This window comes from Prosopis cineraria, unplaced genomic scaffold (assembly GCF_029017545.1).
Source record: "Prosopis cineraria cultivar Desert tree isolate PC_DT_omini unplaced genomic scaffold, ASM2901754v1 PC1, whole genome shotgun sequence".
In the NCBI taxonomy this organism is placed as follows: domain Eukaryota; kingdom Viridiplantae; phylum Streptophyta; class Magnoliopsida; order Fabales; family Fabaceae; genus Prosopis; species Prosopis cineraria.
The window spans coordinates 57372860-57394849 of NW_026555332.1; the positions used below are offsets into that span (position 1 = coordinate 57372860).

A 21990-nucleotide genomic window follows, 5' to 3' on the forward strand; every position below is an offset into this window, starting at 1 on the left:
AAAGGTGGTTAAGACTTGGATAGGGCATCTTAAAACTCAGAAAGGAAGAAAAGCCATCATATACACAATAAAATACATGAATTTAAAAACCAATTAAGAACGATATCCTAGGGAGGAAAGAGAGAAGGAAAAAGAAAACAAAAAAAGAAACACCTGGCGCCATAAGCCCAGGCCGACTAGTGGGGTCAATTTAACGTTTCACGGTCGAGGCCCCTCGAGTCGATCGGCCGGCACGCCACCACCAGCGAGGAGTTCGGTGAGTGCGGTCATGACTCTAACTTGCATCTCCAAGGCCGATATATAATCAGAGGTTTCTTCCAGAAGATTTGGAAAGGAGACCTTACGGCAACCGGGAACTAATCGGCCGAGAACGCACGCTTTCTTATGCAGAGCCGGCAACCTCCTGTCTTTCCTAATTTCCGGCTTCTTGAATCCTCTCGTCGTCTTCTTCACCTTCTTGTGTTGCCTCTGGAATCTCCAACGGCCGAGCGGAGAAGCCAGAATCGCTCGACTCCATCGAGTCCTGCCCTTGGCCGTCGTGGCTAGAACTCTGTCAGCCGTCTCATGAATTTCATGACCGCCGACAGGTCTGGGCGGGAGAGAAGGACTGCGATGGAGGACGTGGCGCAGAGCTTCGACAAGCTTGGAGGAGTAGATCCGACGGTCCGCGTCGGATCTCCATCGAACGGGGTGGAGGGAATTGTGACGGCTAGAATCGGGCCCAAATTTGGTGCGCTTTCTAAGACTGGATGGTGGCGACGTATCAGAATGGATAGAATCTAAGTCGGGCTGCAAAGACGCCATAGAATAGAAGCAGAAACAGCGAATCGTGCGGGCACACCCTCGTTAGCGATTGTTTTGGTCGGATAGAGAGGGGAAACGGAATACGTAGGGAAGGAAATGGAACTGAGAGGAGAGATGAGAATAGAAGGGAATTGGGTTGAACCGAAACAGAATTGAGGATGGAAAAGTGAGGGGCTAGGCTAGAATTTGAATAAGTATTTGTAGAGAGAGAGAGAGAGTGGGGGATTCAGGGGGTGAGAGAGTGAGAAAGACTATGAAAGCAATTCACGGGCAACCACGCGTCCATGCCTATGCCTTGCTTCCACCCTTTATTACCTTTGCCCTCCTCCCCCCCCCCCCCCAATCCCCCACACACTTCCTCATCCTAATAAATCAAATATTTGTTTTAATATTCTCCCAATTATGAGCCTGATTGATAACTTATTTTAAAAATAATTTTTAATTTTTTAAAATAAAAAACAATAAAATTTATTTGATAATATGTTTTTTAAAAATAAAAAATAAAATATTATTTTAGATAATAGATAAATGAAACAACTTTCAGGTATTTTAAAATTATTATTTTAAAAAATAGTTAAGAATGAAAAAATACTTATTTTTATTATTTTTTTATTTTTAAAATATATTTTATAAAATATCAATTTTTAAAATAATAAAGTTTCAAACAGCCTATATTTCCAATGTTTCAGTTTTTTCATCCTCATTCTTCCATCCCTCCCAATATGGATCTTAACAAGGGCTGTCAACTATTTCTCCAACAAGGTCAACCTATGCAACACACTCCAAACATATTTTTTTCGGAAGTACATAATAATTTTTTTTAAATTTGTACTCCTTTTTTATAATTAAAATTAATTGAAGTACATCAAGAATTATTTTAAAAAAAACCTTGTTACTGTGTGTCAGGAATGTTGAAAAAAAATTCGGGTTTCTCATTTCAAAGATCCCAATTACTTTTCCGGAAACATTCTGGACTTATGTTTTCCCTTTGTTAATGTGCCTTTTTTCCTGCCATAAGAAAAACATTCATCTTCCACCAATTTACGGCTTCCACGCTGATTGAGTTCTTCCGTGGTTGAGCAGCCAACCTCATTAGAAGCGTGGCATGAGTAAACTGTACTGACAGTGACCAGGAAAATATTGCCAGTTAACGCAGATAAACATTGAGAGTCTGACCAACGGAACCAAGCAAAAAGCAATCTACTCTTGATACATTGAATTGAAAATTAGAATGTGTGAGAGTTCCCGAGAGGAAAATAGAGGTTTATGTGATTGGACAAGGTGGCCAGTGGACTACTTGTCTCTTTAAATTATCAAATTATTCTCACCATGTATCCCTAGTTTTTATGGTATGTTCCCACTCTAAATTTCGATTGAACAAGACGATAGGCATCCAGTAGTCAGGGGGGCATAAACTATTCCCAGTGAATTCAAACTCCAAGAGTAGACTTGACTTTTGTAGGGATCATCGACCATGCAGTCACTACTACTATTATAATTATAATTAAATTATAATTATATTATATTATTAAGTACAGTGCGTAGCTCTCAAAGCGGATAAGATCTCCCAAGCTGGGTCAATCACCTCAATTTGCTCGCGAAGATAGAACCAAAAGAAAGAGAAAGAGGGAAGATTATATTAAGGCGCCAAGCCAAAGGGTCCAAGTTTCACATGCGGGGGTTATCCCGGGCGATGACGTTGTGGAGCCTGGTCCAATTACTCACGGCATCATCAATGCGCGGCTTTTTACAGGACGGACAAAATTTTACCCTCCCTGATTGGCTAATTTAGACGCCGCATGCTGGAATTCGGGATGGCGGTGGTGACATTTAGTTGTTAATGAGGAAGGAATGGATGGAAGGCACTTGGCGTGCGTGGATTGGGCAAGGGTGATAGGGCCCAGCTCGTTTGTTTGATTGGTTGCAATGATTAGAGGGCGATGCCAAGATAGAGGCATGTCATGTGAGTGGTTGCTTTCATGCCACTTTCTATCAGCTCTGCTGGCCCTTGCCTTTTCTTGTTGCAATGGAATGCTACTTCGGACTCATCTCTATTCACACCCTGACGGAGGCATAGCTGTGCGGCTAGGTTTCGTCCACATTGCCCTCCTTCCTAAATCCGAACCCTTCCTGTACCCTATCCTCCCTCCCCCCACGATTTGTTCTGTACATAACTAGTGCATTATTGACACACACAGTCCAATTATTAAAATGAGGAACAGGAAAAGGAAAGCCATTGGAGGTTGCCACTGACAAATGCAAAGCAGTGCATTAAGTGGTAAATATCCTTCCAAATCAAAGTTCAATGGATATTTTGGTTCGGAAGAGCTCGGAAGAAATTCCTTCTCATGCAATAGATTTCCACGTCATGATGCCGATCAAAAGCCTGTCCAAAGCCTCCACACCTAGATCCGACAATCCAGTAAAAGAACACTCGAAGCACGGAAGCAGAGAAGAAACGTTTATCAGATGAAGCAGATCTCACCAAGAAGATCCCCATCAAGATAAATTAGCACGAAAAAACCAGTATGTTTCTGCCTCTTTAACTTCTAGAAACACAAGATCCAGTGATTGGGTTGTTGAGCAGACTGAGCAGTAATTCTAAAAAAAAGATTTGTAATACGAAATCTAACCAACAAAATTGCCTCCACATTAATGATGAAATTGTAGACTGAGCAAGTCTCAGGATCATTGTAATTGGTTTAATTACCCGTAGGGCTGCGATGAGATAAGAACAATAATTTAATAATAATAAGAAAAAGGATATCGGAAACGAATCTGAGTAAAAGATCAGATTAGGTTCCCTCCCCCCGGGCGGCGGGGCTATCAAGATGACATGCCAGAAAGCCTTGCTCCCTTCAAAGAGACAGCCTTTACTGTCTAGGCTCTCACATGAGCCTCCCCCTGAAATATTAAACAACAACCGTATAGGTCCATCGCAATGATTTTCTCCACCACCCAGCAAACAATCTGTCACTAATAATAAAAATAAAATAAATAATTCGTGAGAATTTTCTGGCAGACATAGTAGTTAAATATCGCCAGATGGAACGCTTGGTCAAGGAGTTCATGTTGATTACTTATTAAATTGGTTGCTTTTCATTATAGCTGACAATTTGTATTTGAACTTTTAAAGCTATGACCAACAGTACAGTACAAAGGGCTTTAATAGTTTAAGCATGAAATCTTAAGTTCACAGTTTTTAACTTTTTATGGAGGTGGAGATGATGGGCAATAACAAAAAAAATTTGACAAATCGGATGCTACTAATTTGCTCTGTTTTTGTAATAATAATAATTGTTATTATTTCTAAAACTGTTGAATTCTATGAATTGCAGATCCTCGAGTTTATCCCAGTCAGAAAATATTTGTTTATCTTCCTATCGATAATACACCAATAATTTTACCAATCAACTTCTCTCCGCCTGTTTTCCGTAAAGAAACCAATTTGATGTCAGCTTGCATCCTCACGACCATTAAAGTATATATTAGGGATCTTGCTCAAGCAAGAACAAGAATATAATACAGAATTAGTTAGACCAGGTGACCGCATAAGACAAACAACATTAGCGGTGCCTGCCTCGTTGCTTCCCAACATAGAATTCCTGCGCTAAACATTGAAAATGTTAATCAGTTGCCTTTAAAAAAAAATAAAAATACAGGCGTCCCTGTACAAGTTATTTCTCGAATTCCTGACTCAAGTACTAATGACGCAGAATCGTTTCTAGACGTGAGCATAATAATCACTTGATTACGGCGTCAAAATTTATGAGCTGCGACTAGAAATTTCAATGGCAAAAATTTCTTCACTTTATTCTACGAACACCATGAATTACGTATCATGGACCGGCTCCATTACCAAACAGATGCAAATAATGCAGAAAAATAAATGCAAGACACCCTTCTAATTGGAATGCGTCAGCTCAACTACAAATTACTCCCTCTCTTTATAAGTATAAGGTGTTTTCATCTATCTCAAGCATCATGAAAAAGGTTTCTTATGTTGTTAAATTTGTTAAAAAAAAATAGCCCAAGATTCCATTCTTGAGTAACTAATGACACCAAACACGAGAGGTTGTCACCAAAAGCACATTTAGCGTCAGAGATTTGAAATGATTTCAAACACAGTAGATTTCTAATGCTACGCACAATTGTAAAAGTTCCTTCACCATTCATTGAGCAGGCCACCTTCTCATGGAGTGGTTTTGAATTTTGGGCTTTTGCCAAATGTTCCAAAATATCGTACGCACATGATGAATTCTAATTCATTCACATAACTATACAATTACAAGGCATTTTCCATGCAAACCAATGCATAACTATGACAAGGTATTCCACATTTTTATCTTTTTGGGTTAAAGTGCATTTTGCCCTCAAGTTATTTCATGAATAGTACTTATTATCTTAATATCTTAATTTTTTATTGGAGCAATGTTTCCTCTAGTTAAGGACACTAACATCAACTATTAACTCTACACAGAGAAACAAGTTTGACTGACATGTAACATACCTGTATGGAAAAAATTTTGGATTAAAGGGTAGTTTTACTTCTAAAATATTTATCGAGGAGCAACTAGCACTTGCAATCGGCTGCCTCCTGCTTTTTTTAATTAAACCATGTGGCAACATGTTTAAGGTGTCACATGGCTTGTTAACTAGGTATTTGTTAGTAATAAAATCAGTCAATCTACACTAATGATCAAATAACAATACTATCAAAAGTATGTCCAAATTATCAGAGATATATAGGTATTTGTCAGTAAAAAAGATCTGTTAGTCTTCTAACTAGTCGCAATCACAATTAACATATAAAACTTGTAACAGTACTGTGAGTTGAAAGTTAATATGCGCTGACAGACTTTTTTTAACTAATGAATGCCTAGTTGGCAAGCCAAGTAACATCTATCTCTTCCTCCGATTGTTCTTAACTGAAAGTTGTGACGTCATGTTTTCACATTGACTATTATTGGAGTTAGCAAGTCAAGATAGACATACATAACCTGTAATAGCACTGCTAGTTCATCATTAGTCCAAATTAATAAACTTTTTTTGAATGTTGAATAACTAGTTGACAATCCATGTCATTCCTTAGTGCTTAGACACGATGCCACATGTTGCAAGAAAAAAGAAATAGTAGTGCCAATTGCTTCAATTTATTGAACTACTAGTTGTTTCTCTTAAGGGTGCTCATCGTGAAATAATTCAGGAACAAAATTGTTCTTTAAGCTATTCTTTTTTTTTCAGGGTAACATTCTACATTTATTCTTGAATCCATGCTCTGATAAATCACTCAACTCATTGGCGTGCCTAGACAGATTATTCATCCGTGTTGAATGTGCACTCGTAAGCGGCTAAGATAATGATCAAGCTTATCGATCAAGCACTAGACCCACTACAATCGTGCTTTACACCAAACTTTTTACCCATTATTGTTATTTACAAGTTGAATGTAGGATTTGGTGGACCGAACACGGTTGACTACATCTTGTTTCAATATTGTAATCCCTAACAAAGTATTTCCGTCACATTCACACTTACACATAATTGACTATGCTTAAGACAAATGGTTAGACCTCTTATGGCCAATGACTGAAGCAAATTTAGAAAGAAAAAAAATACCCCCAAGACTTTTTTTTGGCCAATGACAACTAAATCCTAAAGCATCAAAGAGCAAAATATGTTTAAGTTGTCTCTGCAACTTAACACCTCTTCCCTCGCTTCTCACCCGGGCTTTGGAAAAGGTAAACTTACACCATGGAGCATTCATCGTTTGAGAGACAGGAATAGAGAAAGATCACATTCATTAGCTCTTATTTCCACACAGTAAGTGTGCTAAGTTGTTTTTGTCTTGAAAACTCTTACTCAAGGTTCCGTTTTTCAGAACCAACACTAACTCTTCCGTTCCAAGGGTGCCAAAAAAGGTCATTCTTTGCATTGAGTTGATGAAGACCCAGAACCTTGTATCTAAAGGACATTTAGGACTTCACCCTTTAAGAAGTACCCAGAATGACATAAGCCTCACCATCACGCACAACTAGCTAGTCACCTACAAGCATATTTTAATTAAGGATGGAAAATACTTGCACCAAGAGGCTAACCATGACCATTATATGAATGAAGGCTTCTTCTTCTTCTAGATTTTCTTTTCTTTTCTTTTCTTTTTTTAAAACTCCCCCAGTTGTCTGCAGTGACCTCTAATGCTGAAATTAGTGAGGAGCGCAATGCTCCGACCCAACTTTTCTCAGTTTCCTTTTCCCTTTAAGGTTTTGTCCATTGCCCTGTTCGCGAAAAGGGGGAAAAACTCTTCCTTTTGTTCAATTTGACAGATCATGAACCTGGCAAGCTTTGCTCAAAGTTCCGGGACCAATGTTTCAACAACTATGTCAAGAAGTTCAATATTGAGAAAGCATCGCCACTCAACTATGTTAGTTGCCTTTCCTTGGCGTTGATTTAGGTACTTCCCTCCGCAATATATTGGGTTCACTCAAATTTGTGTAGTTCCGTGCATTCATTATTATTAGATCCAAATTTCTAGTCTATCAACGTATGAACATTCTTCTCTACTCGGTTTGAATTTTGATAAAAAGAATCTAGTTGTCAGATGCAAATTCCCTGAATTTGGAATTTCGATTTTTACTCTTTAACTTTTTGTGATACTTGTGAAGTGTTATAGTCTTATAGACTATAGCATAACAGCGCACGATTATCTGCCTTGATTGTTAGTCAATTCATTCCTTGCTTATCCACGAAACCGCCGCCTTAATAATGATTGCACACTATTAACACTTTTTTTTTTTTTTTTAAGATGAAGACGCGAAGACGACATCATATATCCGCCGCAGGGGAGCGACCAGGCAAGTCTTAATTTTGTTAAACTATAAACAGTTAGGAAAAGGATCATGAGCGAACTCAAGCACTTGAATATTATATGTTGCACGCAAAAAAAGGAGAAAAGGATAAGGAGGGGTACCGCAAAACGTGGTAAAATAGTCAAGGGGCAACGGGCTGTAGTAAGCTACTAGCCGAAGCTTTGGGTTTCACTAAATGCGAAAGACTGACATCTGCTGGGGCGGAGTTAGGTTCTGCCACTCGGAAAGGCACCTCAAACTCTAAGGACTGATACAAACAAACCTCGTCTTCCTTGCAATAGTAAATCTGCGAACACAAAAATATTTTAAGAAACTACATAAATAGTAGCACTTACATTCTCGCCATCGCATTTCTATTTTGTTTAGAAATAGATTTCTTGAAGTATATCCAGTTCTACAAGAAAAAGCTACGTTTCCTCGAATAGCTTCAACACATTTTGATTTTTAACCTGATCCATTGACAAGACACTGTATTGACCCATTAAAGCAAGAGTCAGCCACAACAAAACCAAAGCCCACAGACATATTAATATCTGCTAAAGCGTTTATTGATATTCAAGATAAACAACACTGTATTGCTCATTCTGGTATTTTGTCACAAGAAGGCCTTTAATTATTTCAGAAAACAGCCAACTCATGAGTGCTATGACAAGCCATACCTTGCAATTAATTCTTCCCACAGAAGCTGAAGTAGATGATCTCTTGAAATGAAGAGCTGCAGATCCCTCATCAAGGAAGCCATCCTGGGGTTCAATATTGACGGCATCTTCAGGTTCAATATCAACAATAAATCTACTACGTGCTTCCTGGCAATGGAGTTCGGGGGAGTAGTTAAAACGATATAATAAATTCATTTATAAAAGAAAAACTGTAAATATTCTATCAATCACAGTCAAATGCTAGAGCATTCCAAAGATAGGCGAATTATGTGGACCTTTGAGAAATGGTACTCATTTGGTAATGATACATGAATAGACAAACGTCCTTCATTTGATGAAACACCATTGGTGGCGATGGTCACTGTGTCTGCTGATGATCGTCTCCTTAGACGTCTAAAAGCCCTGGATTTAGGTGAAGGAGGTTGAAAGCCTTTAAGCTCTAAGGTATGGAGTTCCAAACTTTCGTTGTTTAAATCCAGATATCGGATTAAGCTGTTGTTTGTATCAGCTATGAATAGTCTCCCTGAAAGACGAGAATAAATACTTCCAAGCTTACCCTCATATTAAATTAATTTAACATTAAGTGAAAATAATTTGACGCCGTACCCTGAAAATTCTTTCATGAGCAAGATGTACCCAAAAGTTGATATGCACATGCCATAAGAGTATAAGACGAAAGCACATGCATCCAACTTTCGTAGCTCTGGAGAGTTCATCTCACAAGGGTACAAAAAAGTGGGTGTGCAATAGTCATAGAGTAATTAAGGGGAAAGCTCATACATCAGATGTTCCTAAATCACTAATTTAGCAAGAAAAATCCATCTCACAAGGATTTCAGAAACAGCTGGAAAACACCTAAAAGAGAGAAGCTAGGAATTGAGTTATGAAGAGCATGACAAATGTATTTCAGAAATTACCTAAAGTTGATGTTTAGAATAGTTACCATTTGGTAAAACTTTCACTTAGCCATATGAACTATGAACTTTCTGAAAAGAATTGAATTGAGGTGACAGCAAATCTATGCGTCAAGGAAGAAGGACAATACAGTGAGCAGGACAGGCCAAAAATTCAATAGAATAGAAGGAAAAATTTTGTAGTATACGGTACAATTAAAAGTCTAAAGTTTGATGAAAACAGAAAGGCTGGACTAAGAGTATCTTCAAGATAAGATTAGGGACAGGCTGAGTACAATGTGAGAAGAAAATTCATTGGATCTTGTGGAGACTATTAGAAACTTAGATAATCTTGAAAGAGTTATCATTTTGTGAAACTTCCAGCTCGGTCATGTATGCTAAATATTGAATAGAGGTGAAAGTAAGGCCTAAAGCCATCAAAAGAGGAAGTTCAGCACTGTAAACAGGGGGTTTTATGCCGTATTATAAAATAATTTTATGCCTAAACATCAATGAAATAAGAGTGGCTAGACTATAAGCGTTTCTGAAATGAGATTAGAAACAGGCCAAATGCACAAGAAAATAAAATTACGCAAGGCGTAGACCATCACATCAAAGTGGTAAGAAGCCATGTCATTATTCAGAGAACAATTACTGATTTGAAGTCAAGTCTATTTGGCATTCCAGATGTGGACTCTACTCATTGTTGTGCCCAGAACAATGAAGAGAGAAAAAGTTTTGAATTAATATTGGGTTCATTTACAACTCATACATGCATTCAGCTACAAAAACCAATGAAGAATTTGCAGCAAAAAGAGAAATACCATTATTCCCTTCAACAATTCCAGACGGTTCGGAGAGCTGCAAGAACAATGACAAACATTTTAACATATATCTGTAGCTATAAAGTGAGCAATAACACATTTGTCAAGCTAGATTTTCCTTTTACTTGGTTGTTCGGACGGTCATGAACTTTTATGAAGCATATAAAAAAGCCTGTTTCATCCTGATATGGGATTATTGGAGAATTAATTTAACAAAGCACAAGCATCCCAGCACGAGGAAGATTTATATCAGATAATCAGTATACCGCATAATCACTATGAACAAGACCTTTTTCCCCCCCAACCTTAACAGGGATAAGACAAAATAAGATGCCAAAAAAAAAAAAGCTGAACAAAAAGTGTACAGAAAGCAAGTAAACTGCTGCAAATTTGAAGATGATAACTATCAACAAACAGAATAGGACTACATCTCTTCTCTTTCACATGCCTAGGAGAAAAAGCTAAAAGAAGAAAACCTGTTATTCCAAACCTAGGAGAATTGGTTGTTTCTTTTCATGAACCTGTTGTTTATTATCGTGCTTGATCTACTAGAGCTCCCACAACCTTAACTACATTATTCCATGAGACTAGCTCTGTTTTTCAAATGATTGGTATTGTCATAAAAAAATGCATTCATTACAGTAAAAACAGAATAAAAGTCAAGTGCAGAACATCTTGCTTCAATTATTTAAAAGAATAATCAAGCTGATAATTGAATGTACACTCTGACATTTTGGAAGAAAATAATATGGAGTGCAATATAAACCTGAGCAGCTACAGGTGTTCCATCCCTAAATCCAGCTTTCCCTGTTCCTGCAAGTGTGCTAACTCTTTTACCAGCTGGATCTAACTTTTTGATCTGAAAAATACACGAGGATAAAAAGATAGGAAATTCAATCACTAAGGGCCCGTTTGTTTACTGTTTTTAAAATTTGTTTTTCTATTTTAATATTTTTAAAACAAAAAAAGTTTCTTGGATAATGGTTTTATAATTTTTGTTTTAAAAACTGTTTTTAGTTTTTTGTTTTTAAATACAAAAAAAGCAAAACAAGTTTCGGCTGTTTCTATTCCTTTGTTCCCGATTTTTTAATCTGATCGAGCAACTCATCTCATTTCAGTTTCTTCTTCTTCAAGTTTGCTTCTGGTGTAGAGGAGTTCATCCTCTCGCCGGCGTCGCTGCCTCTGTTCTCGCTGGCGTCGCCTTATACGGTTCTCTCTCCTTTTAGCAAGTTTGTTACTAGCTAAATTTCCGAAAGAGGCATAAGTTAGTTCCTTCTCATCCATCGCTTTTCATCTTCACTTTACTTCATCACATTTCATCTTCACTTTTAGGTTATTGCAGATGCTCAAATTATTCTTCTCAATTACTTCACCTATTACTTTAATTTGTTAGATCTTACATTTGAACTTTATCGCTTTTCATCTTTAATCGATGCACATAGATCTAGCACTTGAATTGTTATAATTTTGTTCTTGTTCTGCTGTTTGTGTTGCCGATTCAGCTAATTATTATATTATTCCTTTTGAGTTACACTAACGCAGAGGTTGATTTCGCTAAATTTACTTTTCATGTTGTTATTATTATGTAGTTCCTTCTGGTTCTGGTGTTATTGTAATTTTGTTTAGTTTCAAACTCATTCTTTTGATTTAAAGGAAGGTAGTGATAGTAGGGAAGTAGATTTAAAGGATTGAAAATTGGTCTGAACTCAAACATAAGCACAGAAACTTCTCGGTGGTGCTTGTTGGAGTTAAACTTCTCCATTTTCTTTGAATTTAAGTTGAGTTAGTCTACTTACTGTAATATTCACTTATGATAGATGGAAGCTAATATTGACTCAAAGATGTGGACTGACCCAATAGTTAAAGCTTTGATAGACATTTTAGTTGAAGAAGTCCAAAAAGGAAATATGCCAAATGGTGTATTTCACTCTAGAACATGGACTTCCATGACTGCAAGGTTGAATTCTGTAACCAATTGTTCATTCAATGTTAAGCAACTAAAACAAAAGGTGAATCGACTGCGGAGTATGCATCGTGAGTTCACTTTATTACTGAAACACACTGGATTTGGGTGGAGTGCAGAAACAAACACTGTTACTGCAAGTGAAGAAGTTTGGCAAAACTATCTTCAGGTATGTGTTCATTTAGTATCTGTCCTATCAAGGGTCTTATAGTCTTATCAGAATCTGTATTTTTTGGGTCCATTAAATAACTGTATTTGCTGAATGTACATGATTATTTTCTTTTTGGTCCATTAAATAACTGTTGGCTTTTACTAGTGATTTGCTCAAAACTGCTAGTAAATTGCAGTGATCTTGACTTGCTGTGAACATTACAAGAGAATTAGAAGAATATCTTATAATTTGAAATAAAAAATGTTACACTCTCCTCCAAGTGGCGACTCCAATATATGTAATGCTCTTAATTATTATATATGTGTGAATCTGTTGGGTGCTTGCTGTGACTTGAAGACAAGAAACCTTTGGGTTTTGTTCCATCTTAATCATTAACATATGCTCAACAGATGTATTAGCTTTAACTTTTTTTAAAACAGAAACCTGTAGAGTATCTATGGCTGTTGCAGAGGAGGTTGCTGTGTATAGGAAGTTATATCTATGGCTGTTCTGTCATACATATTCCTATTTACATGTCTTTGTTTTTGCCTTTTCCCCTAGCCACATATTGTTGAGGCAACACTTGGCTTCTATTGTTGAGGCAAGAAATGGCACTCACGGGGTTTGGTTGGTTTTACTGTGTGGAATTATATTGATTCCTTGATATAAATGCACAATATTTACTAAACTAGTTGAAATAGTTGAGACTGGTAGCTTCCTTGGCTTCTGAATTATATTGGTTAAAATGGAGGCAACTTTCCATAATTCCATTTCATTCCCTCAATTATTTGATGGAATAGTACCATCTGCTCTCAGACTTGTAGGTGTCAAATAGAATTAACTAGCTAGCATGGACTCGTACAGAGTAAAGTGGGCTCTGTACAGAGAGAGCAACATCTTAAAGACATCATTTCTGTGAAATACTAATTGATTTAGGGGCCATCTATTTATATTCAAGTATTCGATAAAAATTATATTTCATCTATGACATACAAAAAAAACCTGTCTTCCTTGGTGATTATCATATTCTGCCCATTCTCTTTCAATACTAGTACTGTATTCGATCCTTCATCTGTGCTGCTGAGCTCAGCAGTTTTTTTGGCATTCAATATCATCAATTACCCAAATCTATCTGTCAATATTTTATATTAACTAGCAGGTAATCAAGCAAACAAATCAGCTCTCTCCTTCACACCTCTCTTCTACATTCTCCAACTGTCACTTTCTATTTTAATACAAATGTTAAATCACACAGCCCCCCACTCCACACAGATCCAGGAATCAAATTTTTCTAACTGAAATATACACATACCATATGTGCTTGTTTGTGTGTATGCATATGTCTGCTAATGTGCTAACACACTCTCACACGTGTATGAGCATGTACGAGCATGAGTGAGATTTATGTGGAAAGATTAAAAAGTTTCAGCTATTATTTTGGGTTCTCTTATTGCTGTTAGTACATTTTCTTTGTTACATGTCACCAATAAAATAATTACTGATTCTTTCCATGATCATTAGGCACATGAAAAGGCTGCTCAATTTCGAAAGAAAGGATGTGACCACTATAAGCTGTTGGGAATCATATTCAACAGAAGTACTGCAACTGGAGTACTCTATCACTCTTCTACCTAAGACCCACCAAATAATGATGAAGAAAATGAACTGGAAAATCAATATCTTAACAGTGGGGTTCATAGAGATGATAAGGATAGTTCAGATGATGACATTCAAGAGGTGGAGCATATCACACAAAGTGGAAAACGCATAATTCGAACAAAAGAGAGCAAGTCTAAGAAAGAGTCTAGAAAATATCAAATGGCAGAAGCACTTACAGCATGGGCTGAAGCTTCTAAGGCAAGAGCAGAAAAATATAAGGGTGGTAAGAGTGTGGAGGCTAATTCTGAATATACTGCAGCTAAATGTGTCATTGCTCTTGAGGAGATTGAAGGCATTTGAGCTGACATATTTGTCAAAGCTTTGGAAAAATTTAGGGAATATGATTGGAGGGAAATGTTTCTTACCATGTCTGTTGATGGGAAAAGGAAATGGTTAGATATGCTTTAAAAACATATTTGTTGATCAATTAGGAAGGAATCTCTAGTAACATAGTACCATAGGCTATAGTCATGCGGATTATGTGTTACCCATGCAAGTATTGTCATTTTCTTTTCTTTTTTCCCCTTTAAATGTTAGGTTCAGAACTTGCAAGCTTATATGTTTACACACACATGCCCCTTTTATATGAAAAACTAGCCATGCAATTATCAATTAGTTGGTGTGTAGGAATGATCATTTGAAATTGAATAGTGTTATATGTGTTTGTAAAGTTGATTTTGTTCTTTTTAAAATTGTATGACAGGTTATAAATAGAATGGATGTTGATAAAATGTCAAAGGAAAGTGATGAATATGCTTCTGAATCAAGTAATGATGACTTGCCTGAGTTATTGATAATTGATATGATTTATGATTATGACAAGGACTTTTTAAATAAAACAAAGGTTCGAACATCTACATTATCTGGTCATGACTTTGTTGCTGAGGTATCAAATGGATTTGAAACAACTTGCTTTGACTTGTTTCGAATGGAGAAGATATGTTTTATTAACTTTTGTAATGAATTGAGGGGGAAGAGCTTCTTAACAGACTCAAGAGGTGTGCTTATAGAGGAAAAGTTGCAATGTTTTTATTCATAATTGGTCATAATGTTCGTCACAGAGTTATTGCAGATCGTTTCCAACATTCAACAGAAACAATTTCTCATTGCTTCAAAGAAGTGTTAAGAGCAGTATGTCAACTAGGAAAAGAGTTGATAAAACAAGAATCCTTGGAATTGCCCAACAAAATTAAAACCAATGGAAAATACTATCCTTGGTTTAAGGTATGGAATTTTTCATATATAATATCATGTATATGTTAGAAGTAATGTATTTTTTTTGTTTGGGTTTTGTTGTAGAATTGTTTGGGTGCAATTGATGGCACACATATTAGTGCATGTGTCCCTGCTGATAAGCAAATTTCATGTCGAGGTAGAAAGTCAACAGTTACGCAAAATGTCATGTGCGCTTGTGATTTCAATATGATGTTTACACGTGTATTTAGGATGGGAAAGAAGTGCACATGATGCAAAAGTTTTTATGGATGCACTTACCAATCCAAATGCACATTTTCCTTGGCCGTCTAGAGGTGAGCACTAGTATTATAATTTTGTTTTGCTTTGAATAAATATTTAAATTTTAATTTAACATATTTTATATTGACTTAGATTTTTTCTATCTTGTTGATTCTGGCTATCCATGCACTGGAGGTTTTCTTCCCCCTTATAAGGGTGAAAGGTATCATGCGCAAGAATATAGAGGCGAAGCTAGACAGCCCAAAAGTCGGGAGGAATTATTTAATTATAGGCACTCATCTTTGAGAATGACAATTGAGCGTTGCTTTGGAGTTCTAAAAAACAGATTTCCTATTTTGAAGTTGATGCCTCCATATAAACCTACTAGGCAGCGATTAATAGTTATTGCATGTTGTACAATTCACAATTATATACACAAATGGAATTTGTGTGATGATTTGTTTAGGATTTGGGAAGAAAAGGATATAGAGATAGATGTTATGAATGAAGCTCCTCATGAGATAGGGGGAACGAGCTCAAATGATAATATCTTGTTGAGATTATCTGATCAAGGCGCAGCAGATATGGCAATGTATAGAGATCATCTTGCAAATAGGATGTGGGCACAACATAACTAATAGATTAGTTGAACTGATTTGGCAACATTGGACATCGTGTTATGATAAACAAGATTGAAGTAATAGTTTTCAAAACATTATTCCATTTATCTCATGAACTTTTTATTATCTTATGTCATGTATATTACTTTTATTTTTTAATTGTCTTTGGAGTAAATGTCAGTTTCAAATTGAATTTAATTCATGAATTCTATTTTTTCTTTTTAGTATATTTAGCTGTTTTGATTTATCACCCACAAGCAAATTATAAAATTATACCGTCAGTAAAATATGTTAGTAATAATATATAATAAAATTTATATTCTTATAAATATTACTCATTTTGTAAACTGTAGGGAGCTTCAAAAAAAAATTGTACTTTATTGGCAGCAACATATAAATTAATTTTGCTAGGCAAAATAACAGCCAAAACAATTTCTATCAAGCGAGTTTTATTGTATTTTAGTTTTTAGAACTTATTTTTAGTATTAATTTTGCCAAGCAAGTTTTTTTGTTTTTTAAATTCTAAAACTGTTTTTGAATTACTATTACCAAACAAGTTTTTTTTTTAGTTTGTTCTCAAAAACAGTTTTTAAAATTGTTTTATAAAACAATTTTTAAAAACAAAAAATGAAAACAATAACCAAACAAGCTATAAGATTACTGAAGCTAAAATATGGGTTGCATGTATCTAATCTTTCAAAACAAAACTTCTACAACATAATATTTGAAAGAATCAAACGTAGGTGAAGTTTCGTGAGTATTTGCTATCAGGTTTTCCAATAAACACAGCACAGAATATCTTTTTTCCTTTTTCAAGGATCTTAACATATGGTGCTGAACTGAAAAAAAATCCCATGTCATTTTATTGGATAACCTGATAATAACATCTGAAAACAGTACTTGAGTTTTATCCATATGAAATTGTGCAAGAATTTTAGAAATATATCATAAATATGTCCTAAAAAGTAAGGTGGGGAAAGCCATTGCTAGCTTTTTGGGATCTCATAAAAAGGTTTTTCTAGGTATGTGACATTTAAACTAGCTCATACTCATGAAAGAGCCTAAAACATTGATTCCTTACAATGTGTAATCAATGTGTAAGGATGAAGAGAGTATTTGTTGAAAATTCTAGCAAAGAAAATTGGAAAATGTTCAGCAAGGAAAAAGTCCTTTCCTAAGAATTTTTCAGCTTAAATTATATAGACAAGTTCAATTAACTCTATTGAATGCACATCATCACTTAACTACCTTATGATTGTAGCTGTCAGTGATGTAAATTTGGCCATCTTTAGCACACAAAACTGCTAGTGGATGTTGAAGAAGTACTTCAGAGCCTACTCCATCATGATCACCAAACTGTGAAGTATTTAAAATGTAAGATTCATCAAGCAAAAGAAGTTCTAAGAATACGAGTCAAAATAACTCTCTCAAAGACAATTGGTTTATGAATTTTATTAAAATTACCTTGAACAAATTATCTGGGAAGATTGGGTCACCACCAACAAGCAACCTTGATCCTCCAGTCTTTAGATCAACAGCTCGAATTGAACTACTCTCACTGTCAGCAATGTATACTTCCATTTGATCTAATGAAACAAAATCATGCGCAACATTCATTACTTTGAATGCTAACTGATGCAAATCATCTTCATGAGAAACAGTTCCAACTAAATGTTACCTTGAGACAATGATATGCCAGAAGGTTGAGCAAATGAGGTGCTTGTGGAGCTTTCTCAATTCAAGGCAAGAGAAAATATAATGAAAAATTAATTGAAGTTTTTAACTATTCGAATTCCAATTTGTAAAATCACCAAACATAGTGCAAATAATAATTTCCATTTAATTCTTCAATCATTGTTGTACGTACAAATGTACATATTCACTGTCATGTTTTACATTAGGTAGAAGTATTTCAAATAATGGCATATTCACACCTTAAGTTCCTGAGAAGAAAATCTTGGGCCCCATTTAGGTAGAAGCAACGTTTCTTACAATGTCTACTCCTTGTTATCATTACTTTACAATATGTCATTTTGTATTAATTTTTGAAAATATGCACTCATGGATATTTCCCATTGACAAAATCACCTTTTTTGTTCTTTTTCCCTCTCTATATCTTTCCACTTTATATGCTTAATGAAGCCTTGGAGTCTAGCATAGTGCATTACATTATCCTAAAGAGTATCAAGAGGAAACAAAGAAACTCACATCAATATGGACATCGGATTACAGAATTACTAAACACAGATTTTGTAACATCCTAGATGTTAATTCCTAGACTAAATGGATTAATCAAGGTTAATCAGATAAAAATCAATTATTAATTTATGTGAGGATGGTCAGAAATGGCTAATGGGATTATTGGATTCATTTTCAGCCGTTGAAACAGGTCTATTAGTGATTTAGGCCCATTAAAGGGCAAAACGTGGGCTTGGCCATCAATAGATGGTCAAATTTTCAAATCAGATGCAAAGCGAAAAAAAAGAAGAGAGAGAGAGAGAGCAACAGGGAGAAGGAGAAGCTCAATTAGGGCAACATCATTTAAGTACTTAGGAGGTGATTTGAGCTTGATTCTACCGAGGTATGCCTCCTTTACTTTTCTCTCTACATGTTTTGGAAGCCTGTTTTGGGGTTGCATAATAGTGATTTTCGAATCTAAGGCTATGGGTCCAAACCCATTGGTTTAAATGAGACTAATAGGATTTGTTTAAATATTGTACACCTAGTTTAAAAGTTTTTACAAGGTTATTAGTTTGGATCATCCATTTTGGATGAACCCTAGACCTCTAAAAGAAGATTTTGGATTGTTGAGAAGTATATTAGTAATTATTTGAGTTAATGAGAACTAAATGAAGTTAATGGGAGTTAATAAGCTTGCTGGTTGTGAGATTGAACTTGTGGTTAGGAAGTTTAGTTGTTAGAGTATGAAATTAGAAGTTGGAAGTGTGAATTTTGATAATTATTAATGATGATGGTTAATGTCATGTGTAGACTAACCTCATAAAGCACCGAAAGAGCTTGAGTTCAGCTCGGAAGCAAGTGATATTTGGGATAACCTTTGAGTTTTCAAAGGTTTGAGGTAATTGAGGGAATCTATTGTGTGTTATTGCCTATTAAATTAATTATGGATGTTTGTAAAACTTGAAATTATGCTTTATATGCATATTTATCTCTGTTAATGTTTATGATTTTGGTTTTGAAAATATGCAAGTAGGGCTTGGTATGATTTGAATATTGAATCTTGAAATGACAAAGGATTGGTAAATAATCATTTGAGATTCTTTAGAATTTGACAGATCTTGATGCATTATAAGGATGATGATAATATTGAATATGCTATATGATGAATTAGCATGTTATGAGTTGCATGATCATATTGATGACTGGAGCTTACCTCTATGGAGTAGTGATTTGTATTCACGTGAATCATACTAACACCGCAAGGTCTCGGTGTTTGGACTATTACTTTACCCTTAAATCCCACCCAGTGAAGGTGGGTAATATGGCTTACCCTTAAACCCAACTAGCGAAGTTGGTAATAGGGCTTACCCTTAAACCTCAACTAGTGAAGCTGGTAATACGGTCTTATGACACCCCTGTGTTCAAGATGGGGAAATCCATACTCTGAGAATGAGTGCGAAGCCTTAGCCAGGTCACCCCTTATAATTGGCGAGCTTGAACCATCCCGGTCACACGGGTTTAGCTCTTAATTATTGTGTAACTCATGGATTCAGTCAATAGTAGTGGAGGTTTAGAGATATGAATTGTAACATTCTACTTTATTTTTTAGAGTTAATTAGAATTAAAAAAAATAGAAAGAATGTTTGAAGATAAAGAAATTAATTAGAAGATTTTTTTTTAGTTTAACATAGAATATAATTTTATATTAAAATGTTTTTTTTTTAAAAGGGGGGTTTAAGGCTTGTTAACTTAAGTGTTAAGTTATAATATTATTATAATAATAATAATAATAATAATAATAAATGAGTAGGACGGACGGTGGCATAAGGTAAATAAAATAAAATATATATATATATATATATATGTTATAATAATAACATTAGAAGAGAGGCGGTGGAAAAGGGAGTATATAATGGTCAAAGTTGCTTTCCCTTGCTCATTGTACACAAGAGAAAGAGAGAGAGAGATAGAGAGAGAAGGAGAAGGAAAGGAGAAAACAAAGGATTTGAAGAGATTTTGAGGTAAGATTTAATGTTCAAAACTATTTCTATTATCAAAACTCCTTATATAAATATTTTCCTCCTCGTCTAGAGCTTTCTAATGATAATAAAATTTTGATGAGTGGAGCAAATTCTAAAGTTTAAACTTAGTGTAAGTATTGACTTTTAACAACGGAAACTATTAATTAGTAGAGAGAAATTAGTACTTAAATTCTATCGGTTTAAATTTGTTCTATTAATTGATTTGAGAGTTTAAAATTAAGTTTTTAACTATAAAATTTGTGATCTCTAGTGTATACGATGTCTATATTGATTAAATTATGTTTTTGGGATTTAGATAAGTTAATTTAATTTAATTTTGGGTTTTTATTGGAGGGATTTAAATTGGAAGGATATGATTGTAAATTTGAGAAGTTTAGTTGAATTTTATATTTAATTGATAAATTGCAATATATATATATATATCTAATGGTATTTATATCATTCGATGTCGTAGATTAATCTATTATCGTGGTTAAGAAGTTCCCTACACGTCTGAGTTAGTTATAGCTTAGAAAGAGGTAACATTGAAATATCCTTTCATATATCGAGATACTGGTTTTTAGTATTGTGTGTATGTATATATATAATGTGTATGTATATATATATATATATATATTAATACTTGTGTGATCTTATTGTGAAATGTGACATTTGTTTTATGTGATGCAAGAGAGGTAATAAGGATGGCTAGTAATATAATTGTTTGTTCGGGATTGATGATTGAATATTATACCGCGTGGTTTGCCTCTACTATGCGCGTAGTGGTTGGCCTTTTTCTTGTAGTTCTCAATGTCTCTGACATTTTGAGACGATGGGCACCTTCTTTTAAGGAGGGGAGTCCTATTTTGACAGTAATGTACCTTTGGTCGGGTATAACCTCAGTTTAGGCTCCAGCTAGCGGTAATAAGGGAGTTGGGAGTCATAAGGGTGAGGTTGGGAAACGTATCACTATTGTTTTAATTTGACATTGATTTAAAAATTGTTATAAAATTGTGAATATTGCATTTTCTTGTCTTATGTATTAATTGTGAAATGCATATGCATATCTATGGATATGTTTGCAAACTGATTTCAAGAATTATGTTGGTATATGTTAGAATAACCAACTGTTATTGAGATTTTTTATGTCACATGTTACTTCTTATCATTTTTAGGTGAGCAGTCAAGTGGAGCCACAGGGAAGGCACAGAAGAAGTGAGCTTAGTGTCACGGATGATATCTTCGTGACCGTGTAAAGACCAATGTAATGAACGATCCGCTGGTTAGCCTCGCACAATATGGGTAAAGGGGGTGACATTAGCATTGGGTATGTTCTGCCTTAGTCTTCGGGCTAAATGCACAACTGGTCGAGGGCTAGTGCCGCCTCCCTGATGAGCCTATAGCAGGGCGAAACCAGTGTGATTCGTATGTGGTAAGGCTTGTCCTGAGGATTATGGGGTCCTCTAGAACGCTGCACGGGCGCCGCGTGCTGCGCCAGACTCTCAGCCCATGACAGAGTGGTATCAGAGTGGGACGTACTTTACTGCCGTGTGCCTGTGAAGTCCCACGTTGGGACTAATTGATCTCGGCACCGCTCCAGTAGGCCTGCGAGGTGTAGGTAGATCCAAAAATAGGGACTCAGGCGGGAAGGTTGGCCGTGGTCGACTCCACTCCGTTGGCTCGCGGGTGCGAGTGGGTCCGAAGAGTGCAGGACTCAGATGGCCATTCAGCGGTAAGCTGATGTATGTGTGGCAATACTGTTCGGACGATCTTTGGATAGAGTCTCCCCTAGCACGAGGGCGTGCTAGATTGGGTGTGGGAGAATGTCACGGATGATATCTTCGTGACCATGTAAAGACCAATGTAATGAACGATCTGCTGGTTAGCCTCG

At 35.8% G+C, this 21990-nt stretch overlaps 3 protein-coding genes across 7 annotated transcripts in view; 1 reads left to right on the forward strand and 2 right to left on the reverse strand.

The window, feature by feature from the left end:
* Positions 1-29: 29 nt before the first annotated feature.
* LOC129310330 (transcription factor bHLH149-like) lies at positions 30-1085 on the reverse strand. The gene has a single exon (XM_054952150.1). It carries the CDS (start codon positions 802-804, stop codon positions 199-201), a length of 606 nt encoding a protein of 201 aa, XP_054808125.1. The 5' UTR covers positions 805-1085; the 3' UTR covers positions 30-198.
* Positions 1086-3433: 2348 nt separating this feature from the next.
* Positions 3434-21990, reverse strand: part of LOC129311297 (protein SUPPRESSOR OF QUENCHING 1, chloroplastic) — a 40586-nt gene continuing 22029 nt past the window's right edge. Inside the window, exons 21-29 of one of the 3 annotated variants that reach the window (XM_054953531.1) lie at positions 17576-17625; positions 17362-17483; positions 17146-17253; positions 10816-10908; positions 10050-10086; positions 8608-8855; positions 8333-8479; positions 7775-7959; positions 3434-3708 (exon numbers count right to left, since the gene is read on the reverse strand). In XM_054953531.1, coding sequence (XP_054809506.1) covers positions 7795-7959; positions 8333-8479; positions 8608-8855; positions 10050-10086; positions 10816-10908; positions 17146-17253; positions 17362-17483; positions 17576-17625 — 970 coding nt within the window. In that variant the 3' untranslated portion in view covers positions 3434-3708; positions 7775-7794. Of the gene's footprint in view, positions 3709-4065; positions 4415-7774; positions 7960-8332; positions 8480-8607; positions 8856-10049; positions 10087-10815; positions 10909-17145; positions 17254-17361; positions 17484-17575; positions 17626-21990 lie in introns of those variants that run through there. The other 2 variants (XM_054953522.1, XM_054953515.1) reach the window with 2 other exon arrangements.
* LOC129311313 (L10-interacting MYB domain-containing protein-like) lies at positions 11793-15923 on the forward strand. 3 transcript variants are annotated; one of them, XR_008593275.1, is made up of 3 exons: positions 11793-12181; positions 13685-15351; positions 15431-15923. XR_008593275.1 is itself a non-coding variant. In XM_054953544.1 (2 exons), the coding sequence occupies exons 1-2, from the start codon at positions 11867-11869 to the stop codon at positions 13796-13798; spliced, it is 429 nt and encodes a 142-aa protein (XP_054809519.1). In that variant the 5' UTR covers positions 11793-11866; the 3' UTR covers positions 13799-15923. The 3 variants fall into 3 exon arrangements, 1 of the variants encoding a protein (XP_054809519.1); XR_008593276.1 differs by having other exon boundaries at positions 15473-15923; XM_054953544.1 differs by having other exon boundaries at positions 13685-15923.